Consider the following 17,967-nt stretch of genomic DNA (forward strand, 5'->3'; position numbering starts at 1 on the left):
AACAGGGAGAGAAGATGCTAGTTGTGGTGCGAGGTACCCTCCGCCATGCACCGTATGATGGATTGCGGAGTATGTAAGTAGATGTAGATGTAGATGAACGGCTTTGTAGACATATAATAAGATGAACCACGATCTCTGTTATACACTTCACATATCTGAAATGTACGATAAGCAATAACTTCTCGGCTGTTAAGTCTCCAACCCTGACACAGTCTCCACTTTACCACCACGAACTAGAGCCACAGTAACCACACCATTACCATGTGCACTAGCATCAGTATAGTAAGTGTAAAATTCAGACTAGTTATGCCGCGTTATTTTAGGAGGAGAAGGCGTTCGCGCCTTACAGTGTATAAAGCTATTGATAATGTATCTATTACTACGAAGAGCGGAGAAGTGCGCAAGTTATTCTTCATGGCCCTTCAGTCTTTTCTGGATGCGTACTGAATTTTACCCTTACTATTACAGATGCTAGTGCACATGGTAATGGTTGCGTTACTGTGGCTCTAGTTCGTGGTGGTAAAGTGGAGACTGTATCAGGGATGGAGACTTTTAACAGCAGAGAAGTTATTGCTTGTCGTACATTTCAGATATGTGAAGTGTATAACAGAGATCTTGGTTCATCTTACTATATGTCTACAACGTCGTTGGTTCTTAGGACGAGGAATCGTCGTAAAGTAAATGAATCAGACTCTGTGTACGTATGGGTTAAAGGTGCACTCCATTGTGCAGAGATTAAAGTTGTCGGTGATGTCACGCATTATTATAGAACGACAATCAAACGACTACTTTTTCGAAACCTCGTAATTGTCTCTCGGGGTGTCGAAGGGTTTCCCTGCCTTCAGCAGCTAGAGCAGCCGCGAGGCTAAATGGTTATCGAAGTCTGCAACAAGTACATTTCTAACTCGCTCTATAAAGTCGCTTGGGTGGCACCGAGGGTGTTGCCGAAGTGGGGGGGTCTTAGAGATACCCTTTGCCATTTTATTCACTCACATGTTAATGTTGCACGCCGCCACAGGAGGGCGCGAAACAGAGGACAGAACAGGCACAAGCAGATCACGTTCAAACTTCGTCAAATGGTTTTTAAAGGTGCCTAGTAGTTCCACTCTGAAAGGCAGAACAAAAATTGCTGTAGCTTTAGCTTCTAAAAGGATCAGATTATAACCAATAGGGTTTCAGCTCCAACGCCGTTAGAGCTGGGTTGAATTGCCCCGGGAGTGGCAGCAGCGTCAAACTTTGTCAAGAACCTAGTCTTGTTGCTCATCGCAATGTGAACTGTTGTTTTCGGCCGCAAAGTGTGCAGGAATCAGCTGCCCAAGGTAACGGTGGTTTCATTTATGTCCTTTATGCCACCTCATGAGGGATTTTTGTGTCCATTCTGAGTGGTGGTGTGTCTGAAATCTGTTTCCTCGGCCACCAAGAACAAAACTGCGTGATTTCGACGCTGGGTTCGCGGTTCTGACCTCCATCGCGTAGGCACTGTGTTGGTTGGCATTACATCACGTTACATAGGCATGACCTCTGATGATGTTGCAATGTGTCCCGAAACTCGTCGCATCTGAATAAAGAGATTTAAACACGTTGATGAAGGTATTACCATTAATTTTCACAGACTTATTGGTATGTTAGTATTATTATTTTATCACTTGTCGAAGGTGCTTATGATAATGTGACTCAACAGTGATTTACAAGAGGCGATGCCTGTGTAAAGTAGTCTAAATCCAAACTACACCCCGCAGTCTCTCGCATATGACACAAAAGTTCTAACAAATGGACATTTTATGGTCCCCATTATGATAGAGAACAAAAGCGGTAGTGTCACACTTCCCTGAGGCACTCCTCACGATACCCTTGTTTCTGGTGAACGCTCACCGTCCAGGACAACCTATTGGGTTCTATTACTTAGCAAGTCTTCTAGTACCTCACATATCTGGGAACCTATTCCGTATGCTCGTACTTTCGACAGCAGTCTGCAGTGGGGCACTGTGTATAACTATTACCGGAAATCTAGAAATATGGGATCTTCCCTTTGCCTTCATGAAAGATTCGCAGGACAGCGTGTGAGAGTAGAGCAAGCTGAGTTTCGTATAAGCCATGCTTCCTAAATCCGTGCTGATTTGTGGACAGAACCATCTCTGTCTAAAGGAAATTTATTTTATTCGAACTTAGAAGATTCTCAAGAATTCTGCTGCAGAACGATGTGATGTACATTGGTTTGTAATTCTGCAGGGACATTCTCTTACATTGCTCATATCTTCCAGCAGAAGTTACAGTAGTTTCTAAGAAAACAAGTTCGTCCTTTAAGCCTGGATGGAAGATCATGAATCCCCAACAAATAGTCACAAAGAATGGCGACTCAAACATTTTCAAAGTGGGCTCGTAGCTAGCCGTAATCTGTGGCCTTTTCCCGCCAAAGCCAGCATGGTTTCTGTAATGTGCGAAGATGATGTGACACACGAAGTTTCTTTCCCTTTTATTATAAAGGTAACAGTTGTTGTGGTCTTCAGTCCTGAGACTGGTTTGATGCAGCTCTCCATGCTACTCTATCCTGTGCAAGCTTCATCATCTCCCAGTACCTCCTGCAACCTACATCCTTCTGTATCTGTTTAGTGTATTCATCTCTTGGTCCCCCTCTACGATTTTTACCCTCCACGCTGCCCTCCAATACTAAATTGGTGATCTCTTGATGCCTCAGAACATGTCCTACCAACCGATCCCTTCTTCTAGTCAAGTTGCGCCACAAACTTCTCTTCTCCCCAATCCTATTCAATACCTCCTCATTAGTTATATGTTCTACCCATCTAATCTTCTGCATTCTTCTGTAGCACCACATTTCGAAAGCTTCTATTCTCTTCTTGTACAAACTAGTTATCGTCCATGTTTCACTTCCATACATGGCTACACTCCATACAACTACTTTCAGAAATGACTTCCTGACATTTAAATCTATACTCGATGTTAACAAATTTCTCTTCTTCAGAAACGCTTTCCTTGCCATTGCCAGTCTACATTTTATATCCTCTCTTCTTCGAGCATCATCAGTTATTTTGCTCCCCAAATAGCAAAACTCATTTACTACTTTAAGCATCTCATTTCCTAATCTAATTCCCTCAGTATCACCCGACTTAATTCGACTACATTCCATTATCCTCGTTTTGCTTTTATTGATGTTCATCTCATTCCGTTCAACTGCTCTTCCAAGTCCTTTGCTGTCTCTGACAGAATTACAGAATTACAAAGGTAACTGATCAGACTGGAACGACTTTACAGAAACAGAGCACCAGACCACGTTTTACATAAAGGGAGAAAATTTGTGAATACTCCGATCTACGAGGATAAACGCCGTCCTTTCTCGTCCTGCCAAATATGTAAATTTCCGTGTATGTATAATGGAACTACCGAGAGAAGGGTGAATACATGGCTGAAGGAACACAAAAGGCTTTTCAGGCTAGGAGAAATGCGAGGACGATTCGGAAAGTAAGGTCCGATCGGTTTCGAAATTGATATCGCTGTGAAAATCAAAATTGTTTTATTTTCACTGTTAGCTACACTTTCCAACTACTTCTCTGCTATACCCTCAGCATCCTGTGCTTTCCAACAATTCTCTACATTGGTCTGCAGCTCGTTGTCTACGCCAAAATGCTGCCTTCATAACCAGCGGTTCATGTGAGTAGAGTTGAATATGAGGGAGGCAGGGGGGAGGGGAGGGGGCAATTACGGACTGTGTTGTGTGTGAACAAACACTTCCTATCGAAAATGCTGCTCTCGCAAGTGCAGCCGAGAATTGTCATAGAGACGGAAACGCAGGACAGTTATGTTATGTGGGCTGCATCACATCAGGTGAAATCTTTCATCAGGTAGTCATATTTGGCGGCGCATGCTATTCTCTAGGGATCTTTACGTGCTCACTGTGCGCTCAGAACTGAAAAGAGCGACGTGACAGATGCTGCCCAACATTCCTGTGCAAAGCTTCATCGGGTTTTCACTGTGGTTTTCCCTTCGCGCTCGATCGACCTCACTTTCCGAATAGCCCTCATAGAAAAATCAGCTGCAGTAGCGCATGCTCTTCAATCAGGAAATCGTAAAGTGAAGTTTTCCGAACCAAAATTTATCTGCAACGATGAAGTGTATCATCCAAGGCTCTATAGAGAAGCCAACGAAATATATAAACATGGCGATACTTTCAACCGAAAACAGAAAGTCCGAAAACGTAGTGATATAGGGGTAGCTGCACGACAGAATCGATAGATAAGATTTACATTTGACAGGTGACAATTATAGTTGACATTCAGAAATAGGTTCGCATTCTGCTACTATGCATTGACGTCAGCTGATGGGACACATGGAAATTTGTGCCATACCGGGATTCGAATCCGAATTTTCTGCCTACCGTGAACGGTCGCTTTATCCACTTCGGCTACCCGAGCATGCCTCCCGGACCCATTCAGACTTCTATATGTCACCTAGTCACAGTCCTTAAGCTAGCACAATATGTGATTCCCACAAAGGGAGCCAAATGTTATGTCGTCATTTTAACTTTACAGTGTTTTTATACAGTGTCTGTATCTTGTCGATACAATGTCCTACAGACATTCGACGGGCTAAAATTACGAAATAATGTTTGTTTCCTTGTGCGGCATTCGCGGATGGTGCGAGCATAAGGATTGTGAACACGTGCCATATGGTAGATTGGATCATTCCTGGAGACGTGTTCGGATAACTGAAATCGTTAGGGCGACCGCTCGCGATAAGCGGATAATTCAGTTTCGACATAAATTTGCACGTCTAACGAACAGCTGACATCAATACATAGCCGCAGAACGCGAATCTGTTTCATAATGTTTACCATAAATGTAATCGTCAGTGACGTTGTCTGTCCCTTCGGAGATGCTTGCATCTCTGGAGGACATTTTATTGTGAAGATACAGACGCTATATAAACGGAGATATTGTAACCATCAGCTATAGTTAAGTTTTATCACTGCCGATCAGATGTAAATTTCAACCACTCCCCTTACCCACAGTGTTTATGTTGCTTTCCAACGTCCGACCCCTCATTCGGCAAGGCACAGCACAACCAGGAGCACCTCAGAAGATATTCAGCGCAGCTCTGGACGAAACGTTAGGAACGGAAAACTATCACGAACTATGACCATACAACCCAAAAGATTGGTCAGCAGCTAAGAACGTCCGGTCGCGAAAGCATTGTGTGAACGAGTGGGCAAAATGAGGTAAGAACCGAACAACGGACTGTAGTAACAATTAATACTCGTCCCTGTGCAACAACTGCATCTTCATCTACGCGGCCGCGCGGTTTAGCCGCGCGGTCTGGGGGATCTTGTCACGGTCCGCGCGGTCCCGCCCATCGGAGGTTCGAGTCCTCCCTCGGGCGTGGGTGTTTGTGTCGTCCTTAGCGTAAGTTAGTTTAAGTTAGGTAAAGTAGTGTGTAAGCTTACGGACCTATAAAAAATGGTTCAAATGGCTCTGAGCCCTATGGGACTTAATATCTGAGGTCATCAGTCACCTAGAACTTCATTGTATAACTACCATAAGTGCTTTATGAATGTAGGTGATCATTATCAAATAGACATATATACAACAGAGAAGAATTAAGAAGGGGTCACAATAACGACAGAAAAAAACGTCGTATTCGTCGTATGCACAAGGAATTGATATAGATTCCTTTCATCAAAAACGTATAAAGAGAATTTCTTGACGCTGAGATCACATCTAATCATAGAAGGTAGTATAATGAAGATGACAGTCCCAGAACGTGATAGAAGAGGAGGAAGAGATTGGTCATCCAGTAAGGCGATGAGTATGTTTGCGGAGGACTGAATGATGTGTTCTTAATTTAAGCCAGCAGGAGATGATAACATGCCTTTTGCGCTTCTAAAATCTGTGGGCGACGTAGGAACTTTCAAGTAATTTGAGTATACGTCAAAAATCTATGAAATGGGTGACTTAACTTTTAATGTCTGGGAAAGCATTATCGTCACACGGACAAAGAAGGCACAAATGGATAAATGCAAAAACTATCGGACAGTTGGTCTGACACGTTCAAATGGGTCAAATGCGTCTGAGGACTATGGGACTTAACATCTGAGGTCATCAGTCCCCTAGACTTAGGTTAGTTAGGTTTAAGTAGTTCTAAGGACATCACACACATCCATGCCCGAGGCAGGATTCGAACATGCGACCGTAGCGGTCGCGCGGTTTCAGACTGAAGCGCCTAGAACCGCTCGGCCACAACGGCCAGCGGACCGATGACCTCAGCAGTTTGGTCACGTAAGACTTTACCACAAATTTCCAATTTGCATCTACGTGACTGCTCTGCGGTTCACACTTAATTGCCTGGCAGAGGTGATAGAAGTGACCCCGCATCACGCTCTCGACATTTGCTATGATGATGCCTGTGCGCTTTACCTGCGGTGTGTCCCACATGTCCACTGCTTCGGGCTGCGACTGCAGGAGAGGGTGTGTTGCAGGCGCTGCCGCTGCCTTGGCGACATGTGCTGACGTCAGGCCCCGTCTGGGCCATCATCATCGCGCACGCCTGCAGCATTTTCGGCTACTTCACCGTCATCAACCAGCTGCCCACCTACATGAAGTACATCCTCGACTTCAAGATCAAAGAGGTAAGTACCAGCCGCGCCTTGATAGCTCCGTGTCGTAGCACCCGACCACTCATATCCGTACCATACATAACCAGAATAAAATGCTGGAAGATGCATAAAATTGGTCCACCACAAATAGTTTAACTGTTTTTCTTACAAAACTGATACTACTACATTCCAGCCAGACGAAAATTACTTCTGTGTAGCAGAGCACAGGAAATGAAACTATTTGCGTAAAATTCGTAGGCAACCACCTGAGTAAGAAATAGTGGCACTAGCAAGTAGATGATCTAACGAAAAAGTATAGCACTGACCGTTTGGGAATTAGAAATCGCTCTCTCCTGCGTATAGTATTCCTAATACACTGTCGGAAAAAAATTTGTACACCCTTTTAGACACTTCCAGTTCACTCACGATTTATTATCGCAACAGTGCATATGGACTACATGAAATGATTACATTTACAGACCAGTAGTACAAGGAGTTCCTAGGTACCAGATATCGACCCATGCTGAAATACCCATTTTGGTCCGTGGTATAGTCTAAATGGGCGGCAACGCAAGCGCTGATTCTGGCATTCAGTCGATCGTACGGACGGTGAATACTGTCCTGGGATGCAGCTATGTTAGCTGCAGCTATATCACATCGTATTGAGCAAGGTTTGAACAACGACCCAGAGCTGGCGCACAGGAAAATTGTGCGAATCGATTAGTTTCTTTTGCAAAAGATTTTAATTTTGCTGAAAATAATGCTCAGCTAATGGCACCATTCGCATTTTACCTGCAACAACAATCACCATTAAATAATACCGAATGGAGCCAGATCGTTGCTTCAAATTTAGTTCACCAGTTTATCAGGCCCTGGTCTAAGGTCAGTTTTAACCGTTTGAAAGAATCTTCCGTCGCTTATATTTCATGTACAAAAACATGTTTTTCTGGGAGCTTCTCGGAGCGCGCCACATCTATGTTCCAAACTTGTTCGTTTCGATTCAAAATTTGGACGTAGGTAGGTAAACGAATAAAGTCAAAAAGAAATTTTTCATCGAACAGTCTTTATCCCTTATCGAGATATTATGGTTTAAAGTCGAGCTAAATGTAACACGTAAAATTCGTTCTTACATGAATTAAACGCGTGGAAACGGTTTGAAGTGAATCAAATTAATAAACAACTGCACACTTACCATAAAATTGAAATCTACTTTTCAGAAATCTAGCTTTCTTCTGATTGTACATGCAAAAACCATGTTTTTGTGATTTTATTTTACGTGCGCCACTTCTCTGTTTCAGACTTGTGGGAATCGGTTCAAATTTTGTAAGAGGGTACACAAATACATGTAATTAACCGTCGTTCTGTTGTTTTGTGAAAGATTATCCGCTGCCACGATATAAGCAACATAGTTCGAGTGCCAATAAAAAAAACGTATACCGGATCAATCTTCGCACGAGTCAGCAAACATACGTCGATTTCTAACCAATAGCAGTTTAATGTTAAAATTATGGTAGATTAGAAGTTGGGAACCAGATGAAAAGCGCTCCTATCGTAGCACAAAAAAAGATGAATGAGTCGTGAACACAGAAGGAAACTAGCTTATCGATTTACCTGGCAGTTCCAAAGACGTTTAAATCAAAACGTCTTGACACATTCGCACATTTTTACGAGTTAACCATACTTCCTCAGCACAGTGAGCTCTCTTAGACCCACCTCCTGCTACATCTATGGTGCGGGGTATGAGAACAAATAGACACGAATTTATGTGCTTCTAGAGAGTGGGATGCATCTACAACAGAAAGTATTCGAGGGTGAGGGAAGTATTCCAGAGTATCCAAAACTTTAATGACGCGTTGTGTAGTATTGCACGACATGACAAACGCCATGTTGGATGACAAGATGGCGTGTGTCATGTTTACGACATGACATGTATCATATTACTTTACTTGACACTATGTGTTGTATTACATGACATGGATACTGGTACTAACAAGTAAAGAAGCGAAAAAATGTCAAGATGTTATGATTTTAACGTCTTTGAAGCTGCCAGGTAAATCGAAAAGTTAGTTCCCTTCTTTTACATCCCCAACTCTGTCCGGGACATATTCTCATTTTTTGTGCTATGACAGCAGCATTATTCACTCTGGTACAATATATTACCGCTATGACAGACAAGTCGTACAGCCGCAGACACTGTGCTACCATTGCCGTCAGACCGGATCGCTACTCCATCAAATAATTTAAGTATTAGTAATTCTTTACTGAAAGTATTTGTCTGGAGTGTAAGGTTGTACGGAAGTGAGACATGCACGATAAACAGTTCAAACAAGAAGAGAAGAGAAGCTTTGGGCACATGGTGCTATAGAAGAATGTTGGAGACTACATGGGTACACAGAATAATTAATGCGGAGATACTCTGTCGAATTCGGGAGAAAAAGTAATTACAACACAACTTGATGAAAGAAAGTAATCGTTCTATAGCACACATCTTGAGACATCAAGGAATGTATGATTCCTTAATGGAAGTGTAGAGGGTAAAAATTGTAGAGAAAGACAAAGGCTTGACTACAGAAACCAGCCTACAGTGGATGTAGGTTGTAACTTGCAGTAGCTACGAAAAGACGAAGGCGCTTTCTCAGTATAGGAGAACAGCATCAATCCAGTCTTCGAAGACAAAAACAATAGCACAAATAACACAAATATGTTACTACGCTCCATACGTAATTACCAATAGCCTATAGCCTACACTGAACATCATACTTAAGACGCAACATTCTCTTAGCCCAGAAAAGATGTACAAAAGGTGCAAGTAAAGAAAGTGTTTCTACAGAATACGCAACATACTGAAGACACAGGGATTTCAAATAAGATACAGGACAGACAACACAACACAGAGAAAACTCAAAACACAGGAAACACCCACAGATAACTTCAACAGATCAGGAATACATGAACTCACATGCAACACTTGTCAATCAGTATATATAGGACGAACATGCATGCAAGAAGTTTAAAGCAAGATGCTTAGAACTTCAGAGCTCTAAAAAGTAAGAGCATCCATTGCACATTTGCTGACCACCTAACAGCCCATGACCACCACCCAACTCCAAAAGCAACAGACTTACAAATAGTGAAATCCAGCCACAGCCTATATCACAAACTGACAATAGAAGAGAACTTCCAGATACAAAAGGCAACAGAAGAAGACAAGCAAGTTTTAAATGAAAACACTACATTCTGTAAAGGCACACGGTGCGAAACTCTCTCGGGAACAAATGAACGCCGACGGGATTAGGAAACTGCTCACCGCATTTTGAGAAGTAAAAAGGCGTTTATAAAGAAATAAATTACACAAAGCACATTAATATGTGCGTGCAGTGATCTAGAAACCCAAAAGGAGGAGGATCAGTTACAACAAAACGTGAGTAGTAACAAAGGTATGCGCAAAATATTTTGGCACGCCAAAATCAAGGCTTTTTTTTTTTTTAATTCAAGGGAAGTGCTAACTCGCCGATGAAATTTACATTTACATCGTTTGGTTTGTAAATGACAAGCTATCAGTGTAGGACACCATACGATTGGTCCTGAAAAACCATATAATGTAAAATCACGGTAAGAAACAAAACGAATAAAAACTTTCTTTACGCCTCACTTCGTTAAATCAGTTATAACCTAAAATATTTTCACATATTACTGTTTTCTATTATCAAAAACGCACTGATGATGGCACAGAGGTGTTGAAAAATGTTTGGTTAAAAACAAAAAACAATGTGTTTGCAAAAGGCGGAACCTTTATCCTATAAAGTGTTTCCAGTTTGGTTGAATCCGTAAGTAGGCTAATATTCCAACCACCAATGTCACATGACGTTTATACAGTGATGGGTAAAAAATCGCAGCGTTAAGAAGGAGTTGTGCGACATGACGAAAGTTGGTAGGCGTGTTTCTACATCTATTTATTTTATTTACACGTCAAGTTCCGTAGGACCAAATTGAGGAGCAAATCTCCAAGGTCATGGAACGTGTCAGTACATGAAATTACAACATAAAAGTAATAACAGATAAAAATAAATGTTTATGAACCCGAAAAAAGTCAGTCCATAAGTTTAAGTAAATGCAGTGACGATACAATAAGAATCAGCTTAATTTTTCAAGGAACTCCCTGTCGGAATAGGAGTGACCCATGAGGAAACTCTTCAGTTTTGATTTGAAAGCACGTAGATTACTGCTAAGATTTTTGAATTCGAGTGGTAGCTTATTGAAAATGGATGCAGCAGTATACTGCACACCTTTTTGCACAAGAGTTAAGGAAGTCCGATCCAAATGCAGGTTTGATTTCCTCCGAGTATTAACCGAGTAAATGTTAACAAGAAATGACAGTAAGGAATATATATATTGAGAGGCCAATGTCAAAATACCTAGACTCGTGAACAGGGATCAACAAGAAGTTCATGAACTTACACCACTTATTGCCCGAACGGCCCGTTTCTGAGCCACAAATATCCATTTAGAATGGGAGGAGTTACCCCAAAATATAACACCATAAGACATAAGCGAATGAAAATAAGCAAAGTAGACTAATTTTCGTGTCGAAGTATCACTGACTTCTGTACCGTTCGAATAGTAAAAATGCCAGTATTAAGTCTTTGAACAATATCTTGAACATGGGCTTTCCACGACAGCTTACTATCTATCTGAACACCTAGAAATTTGAACTGTTCAGTTTCACTAATCACATGCCAGTTCTGTGAAATTAAAACGTCAGGTTTGTTGAATTGTGTGTTAGAAACTGTAAAAACCGAGTCTTACTGTGATTTAACGTTAGTTTATTTTCTACAAGCCATGAACTGAGTTCATGTACTGCACTATTTAAACCGAGCCAATGTTGCACACAACATCCTTTACTACCAAGCTAGTGTCATTGGCAAATAGAAATATTTTACAGTTACCCGTAATACTAGAGGGCATATCATCTATATAAATAAGGAACAGGAGTGGCCCCAACACTGATCCCTGGGGCACCCCCCACTTGACAGTACCCCACTCAGACTCCACATCACAGCCGTTATCAACATTGTGAATAATGACCTTTTGCTGCCTGTTGCTAAAGTAAGAGGTGAACCAATTGTGAGCTACTACCCGTATTCCGTAATGGTCCAACTGCTGGAGCCATATTTTGTGATAAGCACAATCAAATGCCTTAGTTAAATAAAAAAATACGCCAAGCGTTCGAAACTTTTTATGTAGCCCATCCAGTACCTCTCAGAGAAAAGAGAATATAGCGTTTTCTTTTGTTAAACGACTTCTAAAGCAGAACTGTACATTTGAAAGCAAATCGTATGGTATAAAATGATCAATTATCCTTACATACACATCCTTTTCAATAACTTTTGCAAACACTGATGGCATAGAAATAGGTCTAAAATTATCTGCATTATCCCTTTCTCCCTTTTTATAAAGCGGCTTTACAACTGAGTACGTTAATCCGGCGGCTATCTGATTTGGTGAAGACTGCCAGTCTCGCTAGCGGGATGAAAGCAGAGCTCACCATCTGCAGCATCGTCGACAGGACTGACTGCGGACCTTTGGTACAGAGCCGAGTGGAGGGTCTGAATCAGAGGTTGAGACGGTTCTGCGACCATGTGGGCTGCAGATTCCTCGACTTGCGCCATAGGGTGGTGGGGTTTCGGGTTCCGCTGGATAGGTCAGGAGTCCACTACACGCAACAAGCGGCTACACGGGTAGCAGGGGTTGTGTGGCGTGGGCTGGGCGGTTTTTTAGGTTAGATGGCCTCGGGCAAGTGCAGAAAGGGCAACAGCCTCAACGGGTGCGGGGCAAAGTCAGGACATGCGGGGACCAAGCAGCAATCGGTATTGTAATTGTAAACTGTCGAAGCTGCGTTGGTAAAGTACCGGAACTTCAAGCGCTGATAGAAAGCACCGAAGCTGAAATCGTTATAGGTACAGAAAGCTGGCTGAAGCCAGAGATAAATTCTGCCGAAATTTTTACAAAGGCACAGACGGTGTTTAGAAAGGATAGATTGCATGCAACCGGTGGTGGAGTGTTCGTCGCTGTTAGTAGTAGTTTATCCTGTAGTGAAGTAGAAGTGGATAGTTCCTGTGAATTATTATGGGTGGAGGTTACACTCAACAACCGAGCTAGTTTAATAATTGGCTCCTTTTACCGACCCCCCGACTCAGCAGCATTAGTGGCAGAACAACTGAGAGAAAATTTGGAATACATTTCACATAAATTTTCTCAGCATGTTATGGTCTTAGGTGGAGATTTCAATTTACCAGATATAGACTGGGACACTCAGATGTTTAGGACGGGTGGTAGGGACAGAACATCGAGTGACATTATACTGAGTGCACTATCCGAAAATTACCTCGAGCAATTAAACAGAGAACCGACTCGTGGAGATAACATCTTGGACCTACTGATAACAAACAGACCCGAACTTTTCGACTCTGTAAGTGCAGAACAGGGAATCAGTGATCATAAGGCCGTTGCAGCATCCCTGAATATGGAAGTTAATAGGAATATAAAAAAAGGGAGGAAGGTTTATCTGTTTAGCAAGAGTAATAGAAGGCAGATTTCAGACTACCTAACAGATCAAAACGAAAATTTCTGTTCCGACACTGACAATGTTGAGTGTTTATGGAAAAAGTTCAAGGCAATCGTAAAATGCGTTTTAGACAGGTACGTGCCGAGCAAAACTGTGAGGGACGGGAAAAACCCACCGTGGTACAACAACAAAGTTAGGAAACTACTGCGAAAGCAAAGAGAGCTTCACTCCAAGTTTAAACGCAGCCAAAACCTCTCAGACAAACAGAAGCTAAACGATGTCAAAGTTAGCGTAAGGAGGGCTATGCGTGAAGCGTTCAGTGAATTCGAAAGTAAAATACTAGGTACCGACTTGACAGAAAATCCTAGGAAGTTCTGGTCTTACGTTAAATCAGTAAGTGGCTCGAAACATCATGTCCAGACACTCCGGGATGATGATGGCATTGAAACAGAGGATGACAAGCGTAAAACTGAAATACTAAACACCTTTTTCCAAAGCTGTTTCACAGAGGAAGACCGCACTGCAGTTCCTTCTCTAAATCCTCGCACCAACGAAAAAATGGCTGACATTGAAATAAGTGTCCAAGGAATAGAAAAGCAACTGGAATCACTCAACAGAGGAAAGTCCACTGGACCTGACGGGATACCAATTCGATTCTACACAGAGTACGCGAAAGAACTTGCCCCCCTTCTAACAGCCGTGTACCGCAAGTCTCTAGAGGAACAGAAGGTTCCAAATGATTGGAAAAGAGCACAGGTAGTCCCAGTCTTCAAGAAGGGTCGTCGAGCAGATGCGCAAAACTATAGACCTATCTCTCTGACGTCGATCTGTTGTAGAATTTTAGAACATGTCTTTTGCTCGAGTATCATGTCGTTTTTGGAAACTCAGAATCTACTATGTAGGAATCAACATGGATTCCGGAAACAGCGATCGTGTGAAACCCAACTCGCTTTATTTGTTCATGAGACCCAGAAAATATTAGATACAGGCTCCCAGGTAGATGCCATTTTCCTTGACTTCCGGAAGGCGTTCGATACAGTTCCGCACTGTCGCCTGATAAACAAAGTAAGAGCCTACGGAATATCAGACCAGCTGTGTGGCTGGATTGAAGAGTTTTTAGCAAACAGAACACAGCATGTTGTTCTCAATGGAGAGACATCTACAGACGTTAAAGTAACCTCTGGCGTGCCACAGGGGAGTGTTATGGGACCATTGCTTTCACAATATATATAAATGACCTAGTAGATAGTGTCGGAAGTTCCATGCGGCTTTTCGCGGATGATGCTGTAGTATACAGAGAAGTTGCAGCATTAGAAAATTGTAGCGAAATGCAGGAAGATCTGCAGCGGATAGGCACTTAGTGGAGTGGCAACTGACCCTTAACATAGACAAATGTAATGTATTGCGAATACATAGAAAGAAGGATCCTTTATTGTATGATTATATGATAGCGGAACAAACACTGGTAGCAGTTACTTCTGTAAAATATCTGGGAGTATGCGTGCGGAACGATTTGAAGTGGAATGATCATATAAAATTAATTGTTGGTAAGGCGGGTACCAGGTTAAGATTCATTGGGAGAGTCCTTAGAAAATGTAGTCCATCAACAAAGGAGGTGGCTTACAAAACACTCGTTCGACCTATACTTGAGTATTGCTCATCAGTGTGGGATCCGTACCAGATCGGGTTGACGGAGGAGATAGAGAAGATCCAAAGAAGAGCGGCGCGTTTCGTCACAGGGTTATTTGGTAACCGTGATAGCGTTACGGAGATGTTTAACAAACTCAAGTGGCAGACCCTGCAAGAGAGGCGCTCTGCATCGCGGTGTAGCTTGCTCGCCAGGTTTCGAGAGGGTGCGTTTCTGGATGAGGTATCGAATATATTGCTTCCCCCTACTTATACCTCCCGAGGAGATCACGAATGTAAAATTAGAGAGATTAGAGCGCGCACAGAGGCTTTCAGACAGTCGTTCTTCCCGCGAACCATACGCGACTGGAACAGGAAAGGGAGATAATGACAGTGGCACGTAAAGTGCCCTCCGCCACACACCGTTGGGTGGCTTGCGGAGTATAAATGTAGATGTAGATGAATCGCTCAGGAAACTGACCATTCCTAAAGGACAAATTACAATTATATAATAATATTATATATATAGAATATATATAATAAAATATATGATATTTATATATATAATAATATTAGAAATATACAGAGCTAACGTGTGCAGCACAGTACTTTAATATTCTGCTAAATACTCCATCATAACCATAAGAGTCCTTAGTCTTCAGTGATTTAATTATTTACTCAATCTCCCTCTTGTCTGTATCACAGAGGAGTATTTCAGACATCAATCTCGGAAAGGCATTTGCCAAGAAAGTTGTATGATTTCCTGTAAAAACTAAATTTTTATTTAATTCACCAGCAATGCTCAGAAAATGATTGCTAAATACTGTTCATATATCTGATTTATCAGTAATATAAATATTTTTACTGCGAACTAACTTTATATCGTCGACCTTGTGCTGCTGACCAGACACTTCCTTCACAACTGACCATATGGTTTTAATTTTATCCTGTGAATTAGCTGTTCTATTTGCATACCACATACTCTTTGCCTTCCTAATAACATTTTTAAGCACCTTACAATACTGTTTGCAATGGGCTACTGTAGCTTGATTGTGACTACTTCTAACATCTGAAAGATTTGAAAGATGATGTTTGTTAAGATATCGCGCCAGTCGCATAACAGTGGCGTTAGTAGCATCGCCATGAGGATGCAAATCAGGTTTGTTTTAAATATACGCTGCAGCGGTTGTGTGAGCGGTAGCGGGACAGGATGCAGTGGCTTGATGTTGTTGTTGTTGTGGTCTTCAGTCCTGAGACTGGTTTGATGCAGCTCTCCATGCTACTCTATCCTGTGCAAGCCTCTTCATCTCCCAGTACCTACTGCAGCCTACATCCTTCTGAATCTGCTTAGTGTATTCCTCTTGGTCTCCTTCTACGATTTTTACCTTCCACGCTGCCCTTCAACACTAAATTAGTGATCCCTTGATGCCTCAGAACATGTCCTACCAACCGATCCCTTCTTCTAGTCAAGTTGTGCCACGAACTTCTCTTCTCCCCAATTCTATTCAATACCTCCTCATTAGTTATGTGATCTACCCATATAATCTTCAGCATTCTTCTGTAGCACCACATTTCGAAAGCTTCTAATCTCTTCTTGTCTAAACTATTTATCGTCCATGTTTCACTTCCATACATGGCTACACTCCATACAAATATTTTCAGAAGGGACTTCCTGTCACTTAAATCTATACTCGATGTTAACAAATTTCTCTTCTTCAGAAACGCTTTCCTTGCCATTGCCAGTCTACATTTTATATCCTCTCTACTTCGACCATCATCAGTTATTTAGCTCCGCAAATAGCAAAACTTCGTTACTACTTTAAGTGTCTCATTTCCTAATCTAATTCCCTCAGCATCACCCGAGTTAACTCGACTACATTCCATTATCCTCGTTTTGCTTTAGTTGATGTTCATCTTATACCCTCCTTTCAAGAGACTGTCCATTCCGTTCAACTGCTCTTCCAAGTCCTTTGCTGTCTCTGACAGAATTACAATGTCATCGGCGAACCTCAAAGTTTTTATTTCTTATCCTTGGATTTTAATACCTACTCCGAACTTTTCTTTAGTTTTCTTTACTGCTTGCTCAATATACAGATTGAATAGCATCGGGGAGAGGCTAGAACCCTGTATCACTCCCTTCCCAACCACTGCTTCCCTTTCATGTCCCTCGACTCTTATAACTGCCATCTGGTTTCTGTACAAATTGTAAATAGCCTTTCCCTCCCTGTATTTTAGCCCTGTCACCTTCAGAATTTGAAAGAGAGTATTCCAGTTAACATTGTCAAAAGCTTTCTCTAAGTCTACAAATGCTTGAAAAGTAGGTTTGCCTTTCCTTAATCTTTCTTGTAAGATAAGTCGTAGGATCAGTATTGCCTCACGTGTTCCAAATTTCTACGGAATCCAAACTGATCTTCCCCGAGATGGGCTTCTACCAGTTTTTCCGTTCGTCTGTAAACAATTCGTGTTTTGCAGCTGTGACTTATTAAACTGATAGCTCGGTAATTTTCACATCTGTCAACACCTGCTTTATGGGTTGATATTAGTCAAGAAAAACCTTAAGGCGTCAAAGACGCTATTATCAACACCTCACTGAGTCTGAACGCGGTCGTGTAATAGGACTACGAGAGAATACGAGAAGCTGCATGCTTCTTCTGCGATACTGAAGAAAGACTTGGGAATAAAGAAGCCTCTGTACACGATTGCTCGCAGCAGTGGTCATTAGAATGTACGGCCGCAAGCAGACCGGGTTCCGGACGGCAACATGGCAATACCGAGAGCGAAGACCATCGTCTTCGGCGAATGGCTCCGGCCCATCGTACTGCATCTGCAGCAGCGATTTAAGCAACAGTTGCCACTACAGTGACACAAGGAACTGTTACAAATCGGTTACTTCAAGTACAGCTCCGAATCAGATGCCCTGTAGCGTGCATTCCAATGACTCCAAACCACCTCCATTTTCGACTTCAGTGGTGTCAAGCGAGAGCTCATAGGAGGACAGGATGGATGTCTGTTGTGTTGCGTGTGATGAACGCTGGTTGCGCCTCGGTGCCGGTGATGGCCGTCTGCTGGGTTAGAGCCCGCATCTCGTGGTCGTGTGGTAGCGTTTTCGCTTCCCACGCCCGGGTACCCGGGTTCGATTCCCGGCGGGGTCAGGGATTTTCTCTGCCTCGTG

General features: G+C 42.3%; 1 protein-coding gene across 1 annotated transcript in view; it reads left to right on the top strand.

The window, feature by feature from the left end:
- LOC126162731 (sialin) overlaps positions 1-17,967 on the top strand; it is a 368,491-nt gene that overhangs the window by 303,914 nt on the left and 46,610 nt on the right. Inside the window, exon 8 of the mRNA XM_049919394.1 lies at positions 6,488-6,637. Within this exon, the coding sequence (XP_049775351.1) occupies positions 6,488-6,637 (150 nt within the window). The remainder of the gene's footprint in view (positions 1-6,487; positions 6,638-17,967) is intronic.

Source organism: Schistocerca cancellata, chromosome 2, assembly GCF_023864275.1.
Source record: "Schistocerca cancellata isolate TAMUIC-IGC-003103 chromosome 2, iqSchCanc2.1, whole genome shotgun sequence".
Lineage (NCBI taxonomy): Eukaryota > Metazoa > Arthropoda > Insecta > Orthoptera > Acrididae > Schistocerca > Schistocerca cancellata.